The sequence below is a fragment of the Pholcus phalangioides genome, unplaced genomic scaffold (genome assembly GCF_987345545.1).
Source record: "Pholcus phalangioides strain wild (caught in Gottingen) unplaced genomic scaffold, Ppha-v1.0 ptg000009l_1, whole genome shotgun sequence".
In the NCBI taxonomy this organism is placed as follows: Eukaryota; Metazoa; Arthropoda; class Arachnida; order Araneae; family Pholcidae; genus Pholcus; species Pholcus phalangioides.
This window is the reverse complement of record NW_028301602.1, coordinates 50,441,316-50,467,905: the sequence shown is the minus strand read 5'-3', so window position 1 is coordinate 50,467,905 and position 26,590 is coordinate 50,441,316. Positions and strand designations below refer to the sequence as shown.

Genomic DNA, 26,590 nt, shown 5'->3' with positions numbered 1-26,590 from the left:
CAGTCATTCTTTTTTTCCACGTTAAAAAATTTACTATAGTGGTGGCTCGGCAAAGAGAATAGGCTCTGTGCCCTGCGGCAGGATGTGGGTGGGAAGGGGCAGGGGGGTGATGCCCAAGAGCCGCGACGCACACTTTGAAGAAGACTGCTGTAACGGAGGATGTTTGTTGAATCTACACCATAAGTACAATAATGTATTTTTTACTCCTTCAAAAATTTTATGTTACTAAAAATTAATGTACCTCTCATAATGACCGATTTTCACGACTTAAGTAAAAGGTACCACTGCCTACTTACGCTTATCAAGAATGCTATCAATATCTACAGTGATTATGACAATATTGGCAATAAAAGAGAAATTTTGGTATTACAATCGACGCCCGATATAACGACCCCTTCGTCCCAATGAGAATGTACATTATATTTGGAGCAAGGTTGTAGTGAGGGGGAGAGTTGGGGGTGTGGTCGGGCCCGATTGGGACGGTCGTTATATAAGTAAAACATAACATTTGGGACTTACCCTACCAGTCTTTGTCGCTATAACGTGAATGATTGCTATAACGTGAAGTTGTCATAACTAGCGTCGACTGTATCTTCGAAAACAAGCATCGTTTCTCCTCTGAATATACAGATAGGGGATACATGCTCCTTCAGCATCGTATGATAGCATTTTCTTCTCGCGATAGCGTCGATTTAAAAAAAAAAATTTTTTGACTTGAAAATTTTTATGGTAACTTACGTAGTGTTTTTCCTTGAAAGAAAACTGCATTTTCAACCGACCTCCAGTGCCGTCTTAAGGCATGGGCCCACCCGGGCCTCAAGAGAAGAGGGGCCTCACAAAAATGAGATCTTTTTGAAATGTTCGAGAATTTGCTTAGTAGGGCCTCAGAAAAATCACTTGGCCCGAGGGCCCATGATGCTCTTAAGACGGCCCTGCCGATCTCTTAAGATTGATTCAACTCAATTAGAAATTGACTTATTATTAAGCATAGTATGTATATTAATAATATTACTCAATGGTATAATTATATTATCAATCGTATATCTCTCTCAAAGAATTTTTCGATTGTTTTCTTACTTTTAGCTAGCGTAATTTCATCTGAATTTTTTTCTTTCAATGTTTGAGCTGAAAGTTGAAATTCGTTGCAATCTGACGCAAGATGTGTTCAAAAAAACGAATTCAATGATGCATTAAGAATTACTTGTAAAAGAAAATAATAAATTGCAGTGATTTTTGTCCTGTTGATGCTTGCTGGTTTTCGGTCAAGAAAGGAGTGGAAATCCTGCGTTTCACATTGCAAACATTAACTGACTCGTATAAACACCTGCTTAATTTCTAGGAATCTTGATTTCTAAAGGAAGTACATGTGAAAGAATACTAAAATAATCTGATGTCACGGGGCCCCTAAAATCTCCAAGAACCCTGGTTAAAAACCTCTTCTCTAAATAATCAATAAACAATTAGTCATAGCACATTATTTGAATATAGAGTTTGTGTGTTTCGGTACATAATTTTGGACAAATTTATTGAAAAGAGTGATTTCAACAAAATTGCGAATTTTAACAATGGTCGAAATATTTCTAAAATTTTATTTCGATTTTTTATTCGATATGAAATTGTAAGAAAATATCGTGAAAACTACACCATTAGAAAAATTTCTTCTAATTAAATGGAATCCTTCTCCAAAAAAAGTTATTCAGTTATTATTGTTCTATTACATTATCAGTGAAAAAAGAAGAGGGAAGAAAGTAGGGCGAATATATAAGAAAGCGTGAAAAAATAACTGCACAGTTATACCCGATGGCCCATACACACGCTCAGTTATACCTGCGCAGGCATAACTGTACAGTTATACCGAATCAAAAAAACCATTCCCTTCAGGTCGCTTGTGCAGGTCAACTGACGGCCCCTACACACGCTCAGTTATGCCTGCACAGTTGGCCTGTACAGGCATAACTGCACAGGTATAACTGAGCGTGTGTAGGGCCCTTAAGAATTCTCTTTCACCACAACACTTTGCACATTTGCTCCTTAAGGTAGCAGTTACAATGCAAGGAATAATAGTATTGTTACTATATGTTTTCTGTATTGTGTAGCTGTATAGAGCGTCTTACAATGGCATGATCTCTTCTGAATATGAATATTGGAGAAGCTCATCAACAGCATGGGTGACAGATTTACACAAAGGAAGTAGGGGAAGGCAACTGATCGGGCCAGCCAGATATATACGGCACTGTTCAGATTCGCCACATCTTTCTTGAGCAGATATATATGGCTCTGCCCATTGAAGGGTGTTTTAAGTTTCTCTTTCTCTGTGATTATCTAGATAATTTAATAACAGAAATCATCATTACATACATTGCATAAAACAACTTTGGAACTATTTCATATTATATTCAATTGAAGATTATTCTTGACCTTCCAAAATTTCTTTCACTGCGTATATAAGCCATATGTTGTACTCTTTCCATAACAGATAGGTGTTTAAAAAGTTGTTTTATGCCATGTATGTAAGCCAATGATGGTTGCTATGAAGTACTGCTTAGCAACTGGTGTTCTGCGGTTCTTAATTTTTTTATGGTTCTAAGTACTAAGTAACTACAAAAAAAAGTCCTTAGCTTAGAGATAGTATCAAAATATCTAACTACCCACCAGCTAAGGATAAATAGACGCTTAACTACTGGATTTTGGTGAAAGACAATAGAGATAGCTTGCCCACAGGCAGGGCCATATTAAGAGCATCAAAGGCCCCCGATCCGAGTGATTTTTCTGGGGCCCTATCTTGTAAATTCTAAAAATATCAAGCAGATCTCATTTTTGTGAGACCCCTCTTCTCTTGAGACCCCCGGGCTGTGCCTGGGTCAGTCCATGTATTGAGACAGCACTGCCCTAGGTCTTTTGTTTGCTGGACGAGTGCTCTACAAAATAAGCTATGAAGACAGATAAATATTTTCCCCCTAGGAACATATGTATATGCTTTATGTAGAATATTCTATCTGTCTTCAAAGCTTAAAGCTTAGTTGGTAAAGCACTCCTCTGGCAAATGAGGGAACTGAGTTCGTCCCTGTGAAGGCAGAGACGAATTTTCCTTTCCTTAAACAATCAATATCTCTTCATGCAGCCAGTTTTCCATGTATATTGTAAGCATGATGTGCAGATAAGTAGCTACTGCTCATGCACAATTCGCTGCCTTCTTATACAGTGAATAATAGCAATGGGTATACACTGTAATGCTAATGGTGTTTCACTTGTTCAATGTATGAAACTAAGTATTTGCAGTGCCACCTATTAACAGATTTTTATAATTTTTATTTGATAAATCACAAGCATATCATTTGAATAATCTGCTGTAAAAATTTTGTTTCATTTGGAGCAGTAGAACACAGACCTCTCTGAAGTGGAAAACTTATTTTTCGCCTGCCCTGTATACATGTATATGTGCCTATAAAGAAAAAAAAAAATTGTTATTTTTTATCTATGAAACCCTTGATACATATGCATTTATACTTTTTTATTATTTTTGCAGGATTCACGCATGTATCCTTTGGTAGGAATTTTCTTCTCACAAGAAATGTACATTCATATTACATGAAATATGTTTTCTATCATTACAGTAGACTCTCTTGATAATTCAGCGCATATCGGACCAGATTGTCCCTGATTTGCAAAATCGCCAGATTAGTGGAGAATATAAACTTCTTTGTATACATATGTTTTCCTCTTCTAAAGCTATGAGAAAACCCAACTTAAAACGCTAGATTACTGGATGTGCTGGATTAATGCACAGCTGGATTATTGAGAGTCTACTGTACTAGCAAAAATACCATACTTTTTTTGCTGCCCAGGTTTTCTCCATGTACTGGGAACAGAGTAAGTAACAAACCATTGAAAATGCTTAAGCATGTCTGAAATACATTGTTTGGCAACTAGGGTAACCAAAGTAAGCATTCCAAAAGTCATTGTTAATTTCAAGAAACAATTGTTGCTTGGCAATTTTTCATAAATTTTAGACATTTGCGCAGCTTTTAAAGTAGCATATTGATAATTTCTGCTCCAGTTTAGTCTGTATGCGAAATTTCGCAGAGATTAGTAAAATTGCAGATTTGTATACAGAACACATCACACATAACATAAAATCAATTTTAATAAAATTGATTTTATTTTAATAAAATTTTTAATAAAATCAATTTTATGTATAGATAAAATGAAAAACTTTGTTTCATTACTTAATAAATCATAACTTACGCAAGTGTCAGTAGTTGAACTTTTTGAACACATATAAACAGCAGGGTTGGTAAAAAAACCAAAAAACCGGGTTTTTTTGTTTTAAATAGTATTGACATTAAAAACAATGAAATTTCTGAAAAATCATTCAAACTTCTAATAATTAACTAAAATGTATTATTAATCATATAGTATATAAAGGTTTTTCTCCAGTTACTTTCAGTATGCTTAATTAGGAAGCTATTTTGAAAAAAGTAATAAAAATTAAGTGAATATAATGTATTTAATGAAGCATAAATAATGCAGATTAATTAGCAATGACTTACGATATACAGGGTGATTATAACTAAGGTTCTGATTTCAAAACACTGTAAAAAAAGAATGATTGTCAAAATGACTTGAAAATTGACATGAATATTCCTGAAAAAATACAATTTTATTTGGTAAAGGGGAAAAAATACTTAAAAATGTAAAATTAATGACATCATCGAACATGTGGGAAATTTGCTCGCAGAATGAAAACGATAGCCAGTCATGGCAAAATGATACCTTAATTATAGCATTCCACGATTTCATAATTCATGGAAACATCACAAAAAACGAAGTAATTGAACAAATAACTACAACTTACTTAAGAAATGTTAAATATGTTGTCCAACCTGAGGTTGAAAGCACAAAAATTGTTGTTCAACAACAGAATCGGAGTATGCCATGGTCATGATGTGGATGTGCTTGCAATTCAGCTTCATTAAACCAAACGCGCCCCCATGTTAATATTCCTGAGGAACTTCTAACATATAGGGAATGTGCTGGAGATTGCAATTCACCAAATTTTGCAATCTGACCACTGTTTATGACATTTTGAGGTACCCCCCACAGCCAGAAGTTAAAAGGGTTAAAGTGCATCCTGTCAAAATGGGTTTTCAGCAGCTGCTTTGCTGGTATTGCAATGTGCATCTTGATAGAAGTTCTATCCACACACTGATGCTGTGAAAGTGCCGAAACGATGTGGTTGCACAAAATAGATTATACTGCTGGCCAAGTACAGCATCATCTACTTGCACATTTTACACTACTTGCACTTTTTTTCCTTTTGCGAAAGAAATTCACATTGCTTTAAGAGTATCCATGTAAATTTTCAAGTCATTCTGACCAGTACTTATTACATAGTTTTGGAATCAAAACTTTAATTATAATCACCCTGCATATAGCTGATTATTTTTCATAAATATGTTATTATTATACAGTAGAACCTTGATTAACTGGGCTTAACAGTGTGAAAGTATAAAAAAACTACTATTGAATATTAAGACTGGGAGATATACAGTAGCAGACGTGCTACTTCTTATGGGAAAGAAAATGAAAATGTATGTGAGGTAATGTAACTACTAGTACACTGGTCTTTGTCCTTTAAGGACAGCTGGTGTCTTTATTGGATTATAGGACCACCTGCCTCTAGCATGATGGTGTCACTACTGTTGCTGCTTCTTTGTGAAGGGAAAAGAAACCCTGTGAGATAATACACCACTACATTTAGATGTGTGATGCAATCCTTATTCATGAATTTGCTAAAGATAGAGCATCAGAATGTAGCCAAAGGTTAGAAAATGTTGTAAGAATGAGAAATTTTGGCTTTTGTATATTACTTTAAATAACTAAGATACTTCATATGAAAAATATATATATATTCTGGCCACTTTTATGAGACTTTTTGAAAAAAACCGCTTATAAAATCTTATGTCATTTAAAGATATACCATCAGAATGTACCCCAAGGATATAAAATGTGATAAAAATGAAACATTTCGGCTAATAATGAACCAATATGATATTTTTCAAGGAAAAAATTATATTTAGGCAACTTTTATTTGATTTTTTGAAAAAAACCAAACTGGTTTTTTAAAAAAAAACCACTTGGTTAAAACCAAGGTTTAAACCAAACAACCCTGATTTAAAAAGAAGGGTCACAACAGGCAAATTGCCTAACGAGGTGGCTGAAATGAATAAGAAATTACTTTTATTTAAAATCTAGTGGAAATAAATTGATCAATTTATTTCACAGTAAACTTTCTATATAATGATAATTATTGCGATTATAACGATAATCATATGTATATTTACAAGGGTTGCCCCCTACCCCCTCCCTAGCTTTTTTGGGGAAAATGGGTTGCTTTCAGGTTTAAATTCCATTTTAAAGGTTATGTATTCCAAAAATTGTTAAATTATATAAATATTCATTTTTTATCATGTATTATGTCATTTTTTGCCTGTAAATAATCATTTATGCAATTCTCTAAATCTTGCCAAATTGATGAGAAACTTCAAGTTTTGCGACAGTGATGATTTGGCAGCCCATCAAGCTTCAAGACTAGAATGACGAGGAGTCTGCAGTGCTGTCATGGAGGATGCTAAGTCAGATATCATTGGGGAATCTAAGGAATTTTTGAAAGTGCAAAGAATGATCGTGAAAATCAAAAACACAAGCCCCTGGTCTGCTGGAGGTGCCAGATCTTGCCTGATGATAGTTCCCAAGAGTGGGACCCCTCAAATTCCAAGCCGTTAAACTGAAGAGTGGCCATCTTGTAGGGCAGAGGTTGCTGCAAGGAAGAGATGGCCATCTTGTGGGGCAGAGCTTGCTGCAAGGAAGAGATGGCCTATCAAGTGTCTACCATATTTCACAGCTGCACAGCGGAGATTATGGGATGTACATGGAAGGTGAAATTGATGGATTCCCTTGCCAGATGGTCATAGACATCAGAGCCAACATGAGCATTGTCCAAACCGCTGTAGCTCAAATTCCGACACAACTTCTGTACATGCCACCTTCACTAATGCTACAGACTGCTACTAGGGACAAGATGACAGTGCATGGGAAAATGAAAGCCTCATTGCCATCACACTGTTTTCGTGGCTGACATTCAAGACCCATGCATTATCAGATTGGACTTTCTCAGAAAATATGAAATCTTCCCTTGAGTTGACAATAACCAACTGCACATGACAAAAGAGTATGTCTCATATTTGTATCTGACAGCGAAGCAATCCTTCCCTTGAAGATGTTGGCTGTTCGGGACTTTGCTATTCTGCCAAGAATGGGTAGCATCATCCACTGCACAGCTGGGATGGCCAAGGACTTTCAGCTCGGACTGGTATTTGAAAGGGTGAAGAGATTGCTACATGTGTTCAAGTCACATGTGGTTCCTGATTCGTCTAGAAACCAACCACAGGATTCTGGAAGTTTGTTTGAGAGTTTGACAGAAGATGCTCAGCTGGACTCAGACCTGAGAAAATGTGCTCAGTCGACCATTGAAATATTCCGAGATGTTTTCTCTATGTCATCAGTGAATGTTGGCTGAACCAGCTTGATGCAACATCACATCAACACCGGGGTCCATTCAGCAATCAAACAACATCCTAAGCGATTTTTGTCTGCCAAGTAAAAAGAAGTCGATAAACTGCTAGAGGAAATGCAAGTCACTAACATCGTCGAGCCATCAATGAGTCCATGATGGGCATCACGATCACTCTGGTGAGAAAGAAGGACGGTTCCGCACAATCCTGTGTCGACTACAGAATATTGAACGAAATCATCAAGAAAGACAGTTATCCGCTGCCAAGAATTGAGGACACTCTTGGCATGCTTCCCAGACATCAATGGTTCTCTATCCTGGATCTGAAAAGTGGGAATTCATTCATACGATCGAGAGAAGACAGCCTTCACCACCGGACAAGGACTGTGGCAGTTCGAAGTAATACCATTCATCCTACGCACAGCGCTCCAGCTACTTTCAAATGGCTGATGGAAACAATTTTTATTGACTATTTTACAAATCCTGTATGTATTTGAACAATATAATAATAGCTGAAAGGACATTCTCGGAACAGTCTCAATATTCGAAACATTCTCTATTACAATATTCTCTATTGTAGTAGAGAATTTGAGCAGAGTCCTTCAGAAGCTGAGAGATGCCACTTTGAAATTGAGCTCTACAAAGTGCTATCTGTTTAGACATGAAGTCACCAACTTGGGTCAAATCATCTCTCTAGAGGGAATAAGGATGGATCCTGAGAAGACCAGGGCAGTGGAAGACTGGAAGCGACCAGAAAATGTGCACAAGCTTAGGAGCTTCCTGGGACTCTCATCACGATGGAGCTTCATGATGGAAATTCATCCAACGCTTCTCCAAAATAGCGAAACTCCTCCAGACTTATCACTCAAGCCAAACAAAAATTCTTTTGAACTGATGACTTCAAAAGGGCCTTTGTGTCACTGAAACAAGCCCTAACATCTCTCGGCTCTTGAAGTAACATCTGCAATTTGGAAGATTCTGATTGTTGAAACTGCTCGAGCATGCAAGTTTTGAGAGTCTCGTACATGTGCTGTTGAGGAGGATTGCGAACAATATTAGAAACATAGTTCAAAACTTTGCAATCAAGAGCTCCTACAATGTCGTGAAATTTAGTTTCATCTGTGGTTATGCCTGCCGTTGTGACTTCTATGCCTGAATTGTGACTCAAGTTGAAGAAACCAAATCTCTGGACTTGCCTCCCAGAACGGAGAGGCTCGAAAGGCAACACGTGAAACTTCCGCTGATGCAATAGGTTGAGCCATGACAAATGCAAGTATGGAGACTGGCAAATCGAGAGTGGAAAGTTTATTCCTCACCTTGAATTTCCAGGAACGTCTCTATATTAGGTAGAAACGAGTAGGCTTGAAAGAAAAAATATATCCAAAAGACTAGGAGATTTAGAAATATTCATCTTTGAAGAGCGTACGAACAGAGAGCACAAGGCACGAAAATGAAATGTAAACGATGAGGAAATTCACTTTAATGTCCAAGATCAGATGCATCCTATAGTTCACTAGTGATCCAATGCTTGTAGTGACAAAATAAAACACAATCAAAACTTAACGATTTAATATACATATATGAAAGAAATATAACGAGAAGGAAGACACATGCTTTATACAAATCTATGGTACTATTTCAACTGACGTTCTTTTTCACAATCACCAGGAGCAAGAGGAGGGTGTGCCATCTATATAAGAATGCACTACAAATTGTTTTTATAGCCATCTATTTTTTTGGAATTTATTTCTCCCAATGTTTTCAACATTTTCCTTAGAAGTTAAAATCCATTGTAAGCATTTGGGTGGTACAGGTCCGCCAATATACCAAAAAAAGACAGGGTACACATGCACAGTAAGTTCCTTATCATTTCCTGTAGAATTTTCTTTCGATGTAGTGCTTTGACTGTTGACTGTTGAATCTGTCATTCGTAATATCAAAAAAAAAAACATTCTCTCTAAAAACCTGGAAATTTTGGGAGAATTTGACAAGAATTTTAAATGAATAACGAAAGTTCTTTTTGCAAAACAGTTGAATGTCCTCGTTTCAACTTCGAAAATGATTATAAAGCAGAGAAACAAAACCAAAAACCAAGCTGCTGGTTGTAAATCATCTACTGCCAAGATGGGAAATTTTCTCAAGTCGAAGATTTTGTTGAAATTTTATACCGAATGTGTACTGTTCTGCTAAATTTTTTTTTCTATAAATGATTTGAAATGCGATTTAATTTCACCTCAAGTGGGAAATGATATATTTGTAGACAGAATTGGAATGAACACATTAAATTTTGTTACTTTTTTGTATGTATGGGGGATTCATTTTCTAAAAGCATTATTTAATATACAGTATTACACTTACACAGTTATACAACATTTTGACTCGGCCTGTTGAACATTGTATAAACAAGGTTCCACTGTAACAGAATTGTCAAGTTTCTTAATTTAATAAATGGAGTGAACATAAATATTTGAATTATTTCAGTTTCCGTTTTGCAGGCGATGCTTTGGCCAAGACCAACGAAAATAATTATTAATTATTATCATTATACTTTCATTTACTCTTTAATTCAATAAGGGTTATTCATTTCAAATCACCCATCAAGATGTCAAAATGAAAACCATAGTCTTAGATTTCAATGCTTTTTTTTATTTGTTGCTTTCACCATCCTTATTAACCATGTGAAATATTATTTGCAAAAATATATATACCTTTTTTGAGGAAAAAAATGTCAAAATTGATCAAAAAATGGCATAACTTTTCCAAGGGTAAATTTTTTAGCAGCATTGTTTGAGAAAATAAATCATAACTTTTTCAATTTTCAACATATTCAAGTGAAATTTTCACTAACGTGTTCACAAAAACATACAGAATATGAATAAAAATAATTCATACACTTACATTTGAAATTTATATGCAAAAAAATTATGTAAACTTTGTTTTTGTGGAATTTTTCGTAAGCAAAAATATAATTTTTCTGACATATTTTTAGGCCAGAGAGGCACAGCAGTTAACAAAACAAGTTTTATTATAAATGTTTTCTAAATATATGAAGTAAAAGACTAAAAGAGAAAAAATGTTTTTTTTACTATTAATATATTTATTCTGGCTCGCAACACAAAATTCATTGAAATAAGACTGGATCGCTCCAATTTAAAATCATTCAACTAAATACTGAAATGAAACCCATTGTGCCAGATTCCAATTATTATTATTTATTCATTGCTTGTACCATCCTTGTTGACCATGCTAAATTTCAGGTACTTACCTCAAACTTTTTGAGAAAAAAAAAAAGTGTTTTCTATTGATGTGATCGAGGAATGATTATTCTACACTCTCATCACTATCCCATCCTGAATGGAGATTTCATAACGATGTTGCCAGAAAGGTAGACAAAAAAGATCCACATCTTTCTTTGCAAATCATCCCGTCATTGTATATGATGAAAGTTTCTGACAAACTTCGTCAGCAAGTTGTGCTTCTTTCAGTTCTTCCAGTCTTTTCAATGAAGCTGGTAGAGTCTTTTTAACCATTTGGATATATGCATCTATTTTGTCTTCCAATTCATTTGTCTTGTTTGGATACACTTGAGGACTCCTGGATAAAGCATCTGCTGCATAAAGTTCCTTTCCTGGAATGTGAACTATGTCATAAGAGTATCGCATCATCCTCAATTTGATCCTTTGTAGACGTTGTGACAAGTTGTCTAAATTTTTTCTGGAAAACATAGGAATCAGAGGTTTATGATCACTCTTTATCTTGAGATGAGTTCCTGTTAGGTAATCCTTAAATTTCTCACAACCCCACGCAATAGTTAAGGCTTTGTTTTTGATTTGGGTGTATCGAGTCTCAGCTGTGGTTAAAGTTCTGGAACCATAGACCAATACAGGTCAGACACCAATCTGACCATCATCTTGCTTTTGACGTAAGGTGGCTCCCAAGCCATGTGAAGATGCATTGACAGTAACTATGGATTCCTGGTTGGGATTGAAGATTTTCGAACAGGATCAGATGATAGTATCTCCTTCCATTTGAGAAAAGCATTTTGCTCTGAGGTATATCCCAGACAAAATCTATTTTGTTGCTGAGAAGCATAGTTAGAGGAGAAAGCACTTCTGCGTAATTTGGAACGAAAAGAGCCAAGTAATTTGCCATGCCCAACATCTGTTTCAATTCCTTCTTATTTGTTGGTGACTTATACTTCTTAATAGCAATGATTTTCTCATCTGGGCGAATTCCTTGGCTATCAATGATGTGACCAAGAAATTTAATAGTTAAATAATATAAGTTAATTAATAATTAAATTTAATATAGATAGATAAACAGTGTAGTAGCACAAAACTATTCAAATTCGGACATTGGGTGGTCTTCAGATCCAAAGAAAGGGGAACGAAGAAAAAAAAATACAGTGGAGTGAGTGAGAACCCTGTTTATACAATATTCTAGAGACAAAATCACAGCATGGTTTTTATTTAGCTGTGATAAAAACCTAGCGAGCAAGATACCACAACCAAAGGAAATTCTACTGGAAATGAAAGAACAAACTCATATATTGTGCTTGTTTCTCACCAGCAGACCAGTTGCAAATGCTTCAGGAATAACACTGGGAAACGAAGCACTAACACAATGGAAAAAAACTTGGAAGGAACATGTAGTATGTGAAGAAGTATGGTCTGTACATCTAAGTACAGTTGCTTTTCGACAACTGTAAATTATTTTGTTTATGGCTCGCCACGTTTCTGTAGTTCACAAAAACTTACAATAAACAAACCATTTTAGAGTCCACTTTAAAGGGATCATCAGCTTGATGAATGTTTATGTATCCGTTTACGATCATACTAAAAATTATGGCTTTTCTGGCGATAATATTCGTAAAAATATTCATTTCAGTGATGTCTTGCTACCTACAAAAAAATTGAAATCCTATTGACAGAAATGAAACTTTTACCGAGATTCAGGGTTCCAGTCAAAATCAAAACGACGTGTAATTGATGTTGTGCGTCTAATAAATTAAATATTTTAACATTAATATGTATAGGAATAAACTGCAACCGAAGCCAAACGTGTATAATTAATGAGTTAATAAGTAAAAGTCATATAAATAAGAGTCGTTTCAACGAGTGTTCCACTGTATAGTGGTTTTATGAGTGTTTCTGTGTATCCTAACCCCCACTATGTGAGTATACAATACTTGAAGAGTGATTCCGTTACTATTGAATCTCAAATGTTTGTAAAAATTAGAGTTGGAGGAAGGGGAGAATGGCATGGCATCTGTCTTTGGGGGATGTGTTGGTAGCAGTATCTCTTTGTGATGAAGCTAGCCAATAGGCACTTTCGAGCGGGATCATACAGTAATAACAACCCATAAAAAAATACCAATCAAGATCTGGGGTATCGTATGTCAACGCCTTTTTATGAGAAGCTATGTTACACAAGATGAAATTTGAGATGATTATAACCGGGAATTTCATGTTGAGAATTTATTATTCGCAAATGCGAACTTGTGTAAAATTACTTTTTGTTTAGATTTTTTTTTAAATTGAAAATTTGTTTTTCATCTTTTGTTGTGTTCATTTTGGATTGTTTTCTTGTTATCGTTGAAAAATGATAGAAATCAACATTGGGAAAAAAGGTAGAATTTTTTCTTGTTTTTATTTTTCCATTCTAAAGTTTCAGTGTTTGCATGTGTTTCTTTAGTGCCTGTTCAAGCTAGAATAGTGTTGACAACTTAGTTATTTTTTAACTAGATCAGGCCTTTTTCTTGGCCCATTTGGATGGAAAAATACTCTAGTCATTTGTCTTTTTTTTTTTTTAATTTCCTGTGTACTAGTAGTCTATTATTAAATCATGTGAAAATACAGAGACATTCCGGGAAATACGAGACATGGTCATCCAAATAATGATCAAAATTAATTCTGGTTGTTTAAGTCTAGTTTCCAGTTTTTGATAAAGAGATGAATCTATTTTTTGAAAAACTTTATAATTTTATAACACTATACAATGCAGGCCCGTCATTTAGGGGAGCAGGGGAGCCGTTGCCCCCTCCCCTTGGTTTTTGAAAATACACTAAAAATAGTATATATATATTAATATACATTGAGTACATGTGTTTTGGCCCCCTCCCTGGAAAAAGTTGAAATGACTGCCCTGAGATACAATGTGATCTTGCTTCCTTTTGTACTTTCAATAATTTTCTACATCCCATATGTTTTTATATTGTTTTTAATCAATGCCAGCACCATGCAACCCTCTCTGATCATGCCGCACACACTCTTGTTTTTGCCTATTTAGTGCATTTTTTGCGTACCTTCATTTATCTATTTTTGCAAATGTTATACACTCCTTTTCTGCATGTGCTATACAATTTCACCTTGCATCCTTTTGTATATGCAATAATTTTCTACTTTGCATATGTTTTTTTTTATATTGTTTTGAATCAATGCCAACACAATGTGTCATCATCGCCATTGTGCATAATTTTTGATTGCAGCTTGCTCTGTAAACTTCTGATAGATTTCTTGCTATGCTTTTTTTGAAGTTTGTACATCACCGCCCTCCCTGTTTTGTATATGTTATGCATTAACACAGAGTTATAATTGATGAGTTTAATAATTAATGAGTTTAATAATTAATAATTTTATTAGTTAATACATTTATTAATTAATAATTGTATTAAAATTGGAAATTTTCGCCTGCTATGTCATTTGTATGCACACACTGGAGCTTACTCCGCTTCAAGTGCTTTTTTTTTTCTAGTGCCCACTAGTTTGAATTTCTTATAAAACGGCATGTCTTCAGTGACTAATCTGTCTAGCTCTTGCTTGACACATTCTTTCAGTGAGAAAGGGATTGGTCTCACTTTCATGAATTTTGTCTTGGTTCTTGCCTTCAATTGGATGTGATACTGTAATTTCTGCAACCGACCAAGACCCAGGGTGAAAATTTCAGAATATTTTTGAAGCAAGGTCTCAAGCTTTGAAGATCTCGAACCTTCTTGGGTGAGATACTTCATCTCAGGCCAGTTGATTTTCAGGGTTTGTAACCATTCCTTTCCAAAAATTGCATTCACTGGTTGATTTGCCAAGTACAGGTTCTGGGTAGTAATTTGCTTTCTATAACTTACTTCCATGGTAGTTTCATCCACTGGATGCACCAATGATTGATCAAAGTTCTTTGGAACCAGAATTTGCTTTCAAAATTTTTACACTCTGATATATTTTTTTGAATTACTGAACATTTATTACCGATACTGCGGCACTGGTGTTTAACTCCATGGAAAGTTTCTTTCCCTCGAGGTAAACATCAAGCATCTACTTGTTTCGATTAACCTGTAGATATTGACAAGAAACACGTCAGATTCTGGGTTTGGCCGATTCACATTAGTTTTCGATCTACACACTTTCTGGAGATGTCTTTTTTTACGAAATCTACGTGTACTGTCCTTGAATTCACACAGTTAACCATGTGAAAAGTGCTCAAACAACGATAACAAGCACAAGTCTATCCCGCTGGTTTCACTTTGTTTCACATTGCTCTGGTATTGTTTTTGCATAGGTGCCCTTCGAGATACTTCACTAATTTTCTTTATGCCAAGCTATGATACTCCATTATGCATTTCTTGGACATCCTTTGATGTGGTTTCTAAATCGAGAGTTGTAGATTTCTCAATATCATAAGTCAAATTCTCGACAGAGGTTTCTTTTGGATATTTTCGTCACTCAACTCCATAACGAACTTATCACGTAGCATCACACATAGATTTGGTCCAAAGTTACTATTTCGCAAAATTTTTTGCAATTCAATCATGTAATCCGCTATTTACTCGCCTTGGAGTTGATTCCTCCTGAAAAACTTGTAGTGTTTGGCGTCAGATTCAAATGTCCTCGCAACAGGGTTTTTGATCTCATGGTAGGGCTTTGTAGATGGGAGATCCGGAGTGACCCCGTTCTTTAGGATTCTGTAGGTGCGTGGCCTGATGACACTGACATTGCATGCTGATGACTTCTCCCCTTCGGGTACATCGTGAATGGCGAAATAAGATTCTAATCGTTCCTCATAGCTATTCCAATCTCCAATGGATTCATCGAACTGTGTGTTCAAAATGAAACTGGAACAATGTGGTGCCCAGGGCCGTCTTAAGAGTATCATGGGACCCAGGCCAATTGATTTTTCTGAGGCCCTACCGAACAAATTCTGGAAAATTTCAACCAGATCTCTCATTTTTATGATGCCTCCAGGCTTTGCCTGGGTGGACTCATACCTTAAGACGGCACTGGCGGGGCCCACTGGTTGAGTTTGTGTAGCCATCTCCTGAACAGATGCAGTTCTGGTATTTTTTTAAATCCTTGTCCCCAGTGTTCCAAGTTTGTTTAATATTATAGTTGATTAACAATTAATTTAATTACGCAACATACGCAAGTATACAATTATGACACACACATGGAAAACACAAATGCTGTCATAATAATGACGTGGAGCGGACTGGCTAAACGTCCAATATCGGTGATACAATATAATGACGATAGCGGCATCTGACTGCCATACATGCAATCACATACATAACAGTTTCATTTAGTTGATGCTGAATGGCCCTTTAGTTGTACATCAAGTGAATTGAGATGTTTGAACCATATGTGTGATACTGAGTTGCCACCAGGCACTTCGATGGGGGGGAAGAGTTATTATGAATAAAAGCACTTTTCTCTACGAGAAAAATTTTAATCCATGAAGTTAATCCAGGCTGAGTGACCTTTCATGTTAAATCAACACAGATTTTTGGTGTTTGCATTTTTTGTTTGTTATTTGTAGTTTATTCGTTAATGCTGGATTAAATTTGAGCAATTAGGATAAAAAAGCAGTTAGGGGTGATATGTATATGCATTCTTAATGATTAACAAAATTTGTTTTAATAAAGATAAGCAGTCAGTTAATTTTGGTAAAAAAAAATCCAATTTAAATCAAAAATCTGATTTTTTTATGTTTTTTTAAAATCATGTTTTTTTCATATCCTGCTTGCATGCAAAGGAGTCCTTAAGTTGAAAAAATCTTGCCACCTATAATATTTTGCTGGCACAAAATTTTTTTTCCTGATTTGTCAAGCCCTGCTCATGTATGTATACACTCTTGTATTTGCGTATGTATAACTTAAATAGGCCTACATATACTGTAAGTGTTAAGAGCTGTGATAAAGAAAGTAAAGTACAGTGCAAAAAATAAAATAAGTACAACCCCTCCCCCACATTTACTTGACAGCATGAGTTTGTACTTATTTACACTCATGTCCATAAATTAAGGATAATGCCAGCTCCGGCAAATAAAGGTTCAGAAACAAAACAAACGTTACTTATTCATAAAGCCCATTTATTAAACAAAAGATGAAGAACAAAAACGATGGTGTATGTATGATACCATTAATAAAACTACGATTTTTGCTCCCTGGAGCAATTGTAAAAAATATCTTCTTTACAAAAACTTACTATTACATGGTTGGTATGATGGTTAATACATTGTATGTCTCCCATGCAATGAAATACAGTCCGTACAATGCCTAGGCATGCTGAGTATCAAATTATCGATCTGATCTTGGAAAAGATCACTCCACTCAGCAAACAATGCTCTCCGAAGTTCCGGTACACATGTAGGGGGTGGTTGACGGGCTGCAACTCGTAGGCCAAGCATGTCCACACATGCTCTATCGGATTCAAGTCAGGTGAGAATGCTGGCCATTCCATACGGGTTATATCCTCAGATTCAAGGCATTCGTTTACGATGTTTGCTCGGTGAGGACGGGCATTGTCATCCATAAACACAAATTCTGCGCCCATGGCACCCCTAAACAAACGTACATGTTGTTTCAGAATGATGTCCCGATAAATTTGGGCTTTCATGATTCCGGTTTGAACATGCAGATCTGTTCTGGAACCCAGTATAATTCCACCCCAAACGAGCAATGCTGCACCACCGTAACGGTGTTGTTCAATGATGTTGTCTTGGTTGTAACGAGTACCTGGCGTTCTCCATATGAAAGTCCGACGTGAATCAGACTGCAAGGTAAACCTGAACTCGTTGGAAAACATCACACAAGCCCACTGTGACGATGTCCACATTGCATGTTCTCTACTCCAGGCTAATCGCTGCCGACAGTGAGTTGCTGTGAGCGGAACACATCTGACAGGCCTGCGAGCATATAAACCAATATCTCCCAAACGTCTGTACACGGTTTGCCTTGAAACTGTGGTACCCGTGGCTGCAGATAGCTGACGAGACAGGTCGGATGCTGTGCTCCGTCTTCTTCTTTTGGTAGTTCTGCCAAATATCGGTCTTCATTCGCATTGTAACTCGGGGGCGACCTGTACTGTAACGTCTACTGACATTTTCGTTATCTTGGAATTGTTGCCAAAGCCTAGAGATGACACTTTTGGGCAATTCCAAGTTCCTCGGATACTTCCATCTGAGTATGCCCACGTTCCATTCAGCCGATAATTCTACCACATAAAAAATCATCCACATGCGTCCTCTGTGTCATAACTATTCACTTATGGCACTGAGCGCCTTACAGAACTCTTGTGAACAATTTTACTTCTTTGCCACCATTCTTTATATACCCCCCTCTTACACTCTCGTCATTGTGACGTACTATCGGCATCATCTGGTGGCTTCCTGAAATTTGCATATCCTTCTTGCAGATGTGTGTGATTATTCTACAGGTGAAATTTTTACTTTAGATTTCGATTTCCGTGTGATCCTGAATTATCTTCAATTTATGGACATGAGTGTATTTTACTTTTTTTACTTATTTATTTTACTTTTTTGTACTTATTTATTTTATTTTTTTGTTCTTATTTATTTTACTTTTTTGTATTTATTTATTTTACTTTTTTTGTACTTATTTATTTTACTTTTTTGTACTTGTTATTGTACTTTATTTTGTACACCACAGGCTGTGTTGTAATCATGCTGTCAAATGGTTTTTCTACTTATTATTGGCCTTTGTGTCCCAGTCGATGTCATACCCTTCTTAAGTATTTTTGTGATTTTCACTGACTAAACATGGTTTGTGATATCATGTTCTATGGCAATTTAACTGTTAATTGTGAAACATTTTTTTTACATTGAAAATGTGAATAGGATTGGAAAATTTTTTCTTTTCTTGAAGCTTTTTCTTGTTTTGAACAACATTTTATTTTGTGTGACTTTTCTATCTGTTCCATCACATGAATTCAGGATGGCATTAGATAATTTTAGCATACATTTGTCAGAAGCTTCACATCTTCATTCTTTTTATTGGTTAACTGGTCTCAATAATTGGCCAACAAATCTGGTGCCCAAAATCTTTGTAATTTTTTTTTTATTTTTGCATACATGCAACTCTCAGATGAAGTTTCTATGCTATGCTGTATTTACTTAACAGCCATTAAGGGGGTGACAGCATTAAAGAAGCCTTTGAACAGGTAACCTGTCTATATCTGTTGATTCATTCAAAAAATTTTATAAAGTTAAATCAATGTTATCAGTTACTTAAATCAGTTTATCAATGATTTGAATCCAAAAATGAGTTTGATTTCATTTTAATATTCTAGACTTGAATGTTTGCAATGACAGTACAATACATCAAAAAAAAAAAACCCAGATACAGAATGAATATGCATCCAGTTTCATTGTGTGTGTGTGGGGGGGGGGGGGAAGAAATAGGATTTTTTTTTTTTAAACAACAAACCTGATTGCAAAATAATAATGCTGCTGTATTCTAGCTTTTTGAGAACTTATCGTATTGTTTTAAAATGTTTTTTTCTCTCTCTGTTATCATATATTTTTAATTCTGCCATTATAATGAGTTTTAATGAAACTGTTTTTATAATATGTTTTATGGTACATCTAAATACATGTACAGTATGCACAACTTTTAACCAAACGATGATGATATCTTGGGTTCTAAAAGTTGTAGAATGAAACGGTTTTCTCCAAAAATTATGTTTTGTGATTTTCTACCCGACTATGTGTAATTCGTTTTTATGAGAAGTCATCTACATACTTATTATTGTTCAAACTTCAAAATCTTCAATGTAAACCCTTATATTTTCCTATCTTATCGGATTTATCGAATTGCATTTATTCTAAAAATAAAATTTCATCACTGTAAGTATAGAAATGAGAGAGATATGAGTAAAAATGTGTTTAGGGACACGATAAACATTGAGAAACTGAATTTTTGAAGGTTGATTGCAGGGGAAAAAACACACACCAAACAAGTTTCGAACGATAAATACTTCATGTGCTACGTGGGTGTTTGGATTTAGTGCTGTTAAAAAACAAACTTTTTATTTTATGGAGGTGAAAAACAAACTTTTTTATTACTCTTTATTTTAGTGACTATATCCGTGATTGAACCAATATTTATACCATAATTATTTCAAACGATGTGTCACAAATTTAGAATTTCATCAATTTAGAAAAATATATAAGAATTTTTCGTCGAACATTATTTTATATTATAATTTTGTTTCATTTTGCAATTCCCTAATTTTTAATAATGCTAAAAACAAAAAGTATGAAAGAAACAAAATGCTGTGGTTTTAGCAGAGACAACTCCACCATTAGCCACTACCCTAAACTTGGCACACATTAAGATTATTTACGTTATTGGGAGAATCGTTATTTATTGATTATTGTCTCCAAAAATATTAACATCAATCTAATTGTATGGTATTAATTTGTGAATTCTTTGCACATTATTATATTTACCATTTCAGCTCATGAATGTTGTCTAAGGAATGAAACGGATTTCTGAAATAGTGAAAAATTTAAAAATTTTGTTGTTTGTTTACTCGAATACTTAAAAAAATGTTTGAAAAACTGGATGAATGACTTATTTATCGTATCACCGTATACCTAAAACAATAATTGCCCATTTCAGTGAAGTTATGAACTTCATATTCAAACATTTTCTCATTTGTCATGAAAAATTTTTCAATGAGTTTTAAATTTATATCTAGTATATGGTCCTTAAAAGTGGTCATTTTCATATAATCGCTTATATCTTATGAAATAGAGGTCAGATTAGAATGAGAATTGATTCTGTTAGGTTTTTGACTTTGCTTATTCAAATGAAGTAAAAAATAATGTATGCTTCTATTTTTTCATAAATTTTTAAAATGTTTCAAGTTTTAATAACTCATATTTTAAAAAAAAGCCAAATTCAAAATGAGTGATGAAATTATGTTTGGCCCATTAAAATCTATCATTTAGAATAAAAAGTAATGAGATACCCATATTATTTCAGCAATTATGCTCAAAAACAAGTTGTTTCTGTTTAACATTACGACACTCTTTTTTCACTAATTTATATTTCACTAACTGTTCATTCAAAATTGATGAAATTTGGTATTTCAGCATTTCTTGAGATACTAAATCCAAATATGGAAGAAAAAAATGGGGTTACTATTGAACTTTCAAAAGTTGGATCTAGTTTTAACATCTAGATGACCCCTTAAGAAAAAATGAACTTAATACACTTATGGAAGATCTTAAACGAAGAAGAATGCTGCCTTTCTTTTTTTTAAGTAAATAGAACCCAAGATATCACTGTCATTCGGTTAAAAGTTGTGTGTACTGTACATACCATAGATCCTTTAAAAAATATTTCAGCCTATGAACTGTAGATCTGGTCAACTGAAAGAACAAGTGAAAAATGGAATTAGAGACTTTTTGCTTTATAAATTTGTTTACACTATAGAAAGTCCATTGTGAAAGCTGCACCACACATACATGGATTATAGCACCGACCACATATCAGCTTTCATTTGAGATAAGTGTTAGTAGTTGTATTGTGCCATGAATACCTATTTTATATAAACAATTATTTCTACATTGAAATTTACTAATTAAGTTTCTACATACCAAATAATTTGTAAAAAATGGCTGAAAGTAAAGGTTATTCCAAAAACAACCACATTTCAAATATTGCACATAGCTGTTACAATTGCTCCAGTTCAAAAAAATAATATGGCAATATGGTTTGCTCAGGTCGAGGCAAGCTTTGAAAGAAATTTGCCAAAATAACATCAGTCAGTGCAAAGTACATTGATAGCCCATTTAGATTCCGAAACATTGTCTACTATAACGGATGTAGTAAATCCTCCAAGCACTGGTAAATTTGAAACCATCAAAAACACTTGCTGGAGGAATTCGCGAACTCGCAAACTCAATAGATCCGAAGATTACTTTCCTAGCTACAGCTAGGGATAAGAAACCATCTGCTTTGTTACGACAAATGAAAGAGTAAGCTAAAAGCTCAGTAACTGAGGAATTTCTCAAAATTTTGTTTGATGAGCTCACTGCTTTTGTGCAGGCACTATTTAGCATTGCATGGTGGACTTGTCAGAATTAGCCTTCATAGCTGGTAAGTTCTGAGAAGTTTGAATTGATGCAGATTTGTATATAATATCAGATGTGTCATCGGCTTCAAAAAGAGATGAAATTGCTGACTTATGCAAAAGTTATAGATGAACTTATGCAAAAAATATAGATGAACTTATGAAAAAAAAATAGATGAGTTGATTTTTTTCCAACTACACAGAGGCCACACTCAAATTCTTGCTATTGAAGGCGTAATGGCGCAAAACATAATCAACAACAGAAAATAGATATTTGCTATATTAGTATGAAGGAATGAAAAAAATGTGTATAAATATTATAAAACCTTGTTACTTTTGAAATACAAAAAACCAGTAAGGTGTGCTGCATCACATAGAATGGCACCGGAAACGGTGCAGCACAAATGCAAAACTGATTTCATGTCTTCAATAGACACACTCATTGGATATTTCTGATAGATTCTGAAGTGGTATGTCATGCATACATCCCTATCAAACTTTTTTTTAATTGAGCACAACTCAGGTCTATATCCCTATCAAACTGTAAATCAAAACCTGATCGACATTTGTTTTCCACCAATGGCACTAAAATTCCCATTTTTGCTCAAAAAGTTCTGAAGGTTGGCCTTGGATTACAAAAGTGTTTCAAGTGGGCTTTCATCATAGCCAGAGTCGTAATTCCTATTATCACAGCTTGTTTTTTTTTTTTAATTATCGTTTATTAGTAGACTTGAAAAACAAAAAGCTTCTAGACTGTAAACAAATTTGCATGTTTTTTGTAAAATACAAAACATTTCGTAATCAGAATTTTGATTGATTTCAAATAGTTCAAAATATATGGACATTCTAAAAAATTTCCTGAACTTATAAATCCCACACCAAATTTTTGCAAAGCAGTCAAACATTACATGGTACATTGCATAAAAATAAAAGTTTTGCTACCATATTCTAAACCAAGAAGATGGCATTCAAATGTATTCAAAGAGGTGGAAAAGCATTCGAGTATCCCATGGAGCAAGAGATATGTAGATCGTCCAGATCACCTTAGTGATCACTGATCCACATGGTTTAGGAACCAGATGTAACCAGTACAGGGTATGTAGAGATTATCACCATCTAAATGCAGTTACTTCACCTAAAAAATACCCAACCCCTCAAATCAAGAACAATTTACAAGGCACCGTTCTTAGTTCTTCTCCAAGAAAGGAAGAAAAGACATTGTGATTATCGTTCAACGAAGGCTACTGACAACCGCATTATTTTCGTTACTCCAGCATTGGGGTGGGGGGGGGGGAGGGTGTGTGACCTCAGGGCTATAATGTGACCCCTGCTGTTTCAATGCATTGAAGAAAAGGCCATAATGTTTGAATGAAATGAAAATTTACATGAACACAGATGTCCACAGTGAAACCAAATGCCTGTTGGTGCCAATAAAGCACATGACAGCCCCCTCCCCCCATAGTGAATCCATAGTGTGGAAAAACAAAAAAAGATGAGAATGGTCCAGGCCCCAGGGTTAGAGCTCCATCAACCCCACCCTCATAGACAAACCATAATAAAGGGACAGTTGAGGCCGCAAGCTTTTGTATAACAATACCCTCCCTCCCCCGCAGTCTAAAAAAATCAAGGAGTTTCTTTTCCTTGCTTCTGAAAAAAGAGGCTACATTCCGCATCAGTCTTTTTTAAGGCGCTGTACTATCTTGAGAACATATCTCCCTGCAGAACTTCTGGGTTGGACCGAAAAATATTTGTTGTTCACATTGTAGCGTATTGTTATGCTACATTCCCGTGATTCAAGGATGCAAACAACTCAACAGGCAAGTAAACTAAGCAAGTTCCAGATCAAAACATTTATTGCTACCACATACTTAAAATAGGTTACACGTTAGAGTTCAAATGAATACATGTTAATTCTGATATCGACAACACTGATTCGCAAAACGACAAAAATAGGTCTCGCCCAAATACAGCTCAGGATCAGCTCCTACTATCAGAGTGACATCGTTAAACAACTTGTATTGTAACGAATAACGTTACTTCCCAGATTCTATTTTTATCTTTCAAAAATAATTTCGTCAGACAGATGACAATAATGATACAACAACCTTTTCGTTTTCTTAAGAGTTTTAATTTGGCGTTAATCTTTATATTTTACAACATTTTAAGTCTACCAAAACATGCATCAGTAAATTTGCTATAGAGTTTTAGCGTTAATATATCACAGATTTCGAACGTTCTCACCCGATCGGTCCATCGATTACAGCCTTCTGGATGTCACTGTCACAAGAACGTGAACAGTTCACTTCTTGATTTATCTGTGCGGTCTCCTGGAGAGGGGAGGCTCCATTGCAACAGCATCAGGCATCCGAAGAAGTGAACCCAACGAATAACCCTTCACGGATGAGAGCTGACATCTTGTAAACACTTCACCACAGGCTGAGCGAATTTTGACTAGATGAAAAAACAATCAACGGATCGAACGGTGCTGAGGCACCCTGCTAGATCATCAAATCATGGCTGGAATGAAATTAAATTTAACGATCAACGACCAACGTGTCTGTTCGTTGCACACTACTGGCATATAAGGGAAAATTTCCCCATCTCACATTACCGGAACCAATCCATATCGAGACTCTGCGGTGCTAGAATCAACGTAACATTTGAGAAATTTACATATTCACATGAACTAAAAATATTGCAGGACACGTGGCATCTGGCAGCGCAAAAGATTGTAACATGGCGGCCGATCGGCGGCACGTGATCTCGCCGATCGATCCCAGAATCGGTGTTAAAGGTAATAAAAATATAAAAATGACTAGAAAAGGACCATTTCTGGCGGGGCCTAATTGGTAACGTTACAGTATGTCCTACGTCGAGAACGAAGTGTCCCTTTTTTGAGTGAGACGGACGATGTTGACCACTCAAGGAAGCTCACCTCAGGAACCTATAGGAGTCAGAGCACCATTCCGGAGTTGCACCACTTGTAGAACTCGCTGAATCACACCAATCAGCAAAACATGCTATCGACCATCTGCGCTACGTTGAAGACCTAGTTGTACATAAGTGCAGGTTGCTGTATCATTGTAGGGATCACCCGACCCTTTCAAGGAATCACATTCCATCTGACTAGAATGCACAATAAATGACTAGAAGATTATGTTTGAACCAACTGCCCGAACCAGCTGGAATAGCTTAGCTTAGAAGATCATGTTTTTACGACATTAGTATTATCACAACAACAACTAGTTGGTAGTAGAGGTTATTCAGCCATCAACCTCACTGAGTGGAGTGAGAAGATCGAACTGCTCGGAAGTTAGGAGATTGAATGCACAGTTTTTCAGGTTTATTCAACCTATTTATAATAGCCGAAAACAGGTTTGTACTCGGTGCACTGAGAGAACAAGTTTCCTCTGGCGCATCGGGAAAACGATGATGTCAATCCTGTTGATTTGCATATCCTAACACAATAGGAATTATTTCGGATATTCTGTATTTCTGGTTGGCAATCGTTTGATAACCATGAACGAAGCCGGCCAGACTTTTACCCACGATATTGGCAAGGCTATTGAGGGTGAGACCAAGACAACGGATTTCACATAATCAGTGGACGCCTGCGGCCCTCCGCAAACTAAACAAGGTAATTGAAAACAAATATTTCTTTACGAAGAATAATAACTTATATGGAACATAAAATCATCAAAGGTCGTTGAAACAACCGGTCCTCACCCGGGAAAGGACCTAGTGGTAGCTAGTTAACTGGGGGGGGGGGGGATTATCGGGACATCTGTAACATGCAACGGGAGACCCAAAGGGCCAATACGTTACAACATCTGACAAAATACTGTTATTGGATTGTTTGAAATCTTTTAGTAAGTTAGTTGCACGTGAAGTGCGTACATAAAGGATTAATTTTTTTTCCCACATAAATAAATTTTCAACCTGGTTTCTTCTAACCCAAAGAAACGGTAAGCATTGCAAATATACATTTTTGATAAATTTTATTTTAAGCATCTGTAGTTAACTAATAAATATATGGCTGAAAAGTTTAATTGTGTTTCCAGGGCCACAACTTTGGGGGGGGGGGATATGAGCAGTTGGGGTCTGGTGCCTCTAGTGGTGGACCAAAGGAAGCACACATTTGACACTTTAATCTCTCCTTCAACATTTTAAAGGAGCACCAAAATGTGTTCTTGTCCCCGCTCACCAAGCATCTAGTTGCAGCCCTGTGTGTTTCATAAAGTTGTGGTGTGCCGGCGCCCTCAGTTCATATTTCACTCGCCAGATGGCATCGCCATACCATAGTGTACTTCCATACTCAGTACAAATTTTTCCTTCTTGTACGAAGTGTACAACTCCACGATGGCATGTTTTTTTTTAATCAGTTGTCTACACACGCCAGAGACGGAGACACGTTGTTACCTCGGGTCGCGAAACGATCCTCACGTTGTAAATTATTAAATACGCTTTAATGTAGTCATACTTCTGATTCTCTTGGAGTCGTCAATATGACCTACAACTGGTGACCTGGACGTGATGTGAAGACAACGCTGTGGCACCGTAGCTGTCTGTCGGTATGATGTCGAAACTTGTCGCGTGTAGGAACACGGAAAAGGTCCTTACATTACGCTGTCCCTTTACATGGACATTC

General features: G+C 35.8%; 1 protein-coding gene across 16 annotated transcripts in view; it reads left to right on the top strand.

Annotated features, from left to right (window-relative positions):
- The window catches only part of Archease (protein archease), a 288,400-nt gene that overhangs the window by 28,980 nt on the left and 232,830 nt on the right, over window positions 1-26,590 (top strand). Inside the window, exons 1-2 of one of the 16 annotated variants that reach the window (XM_089236478.1) lie at window positions 3,530-3,547; window positions 18,981-19,020. The exons of 4 other annotated variants lie outside the window; for them this stretch is intronic. Coding sequence is in view for 1 of the 12 variants with exons in the window: in XM_089236486.1 (XP_089092612.1) it covers window positions 3,527-3,547 (21 nt within the window). In the remaining 11 variants the exon portion in view is untranslated. Of the gene's footprint in view, window positions 1-3,526; window positions 3,548-14,268; window positions 15,900-18,944; window positions 19,021-26,590 lie in introns of those variants that run through there. 11 more of the 16 variants (XR_016193231.1, XM_089236485.1, XM_089236483.1 and 8 more) reach the window with 11 other exon arrangements.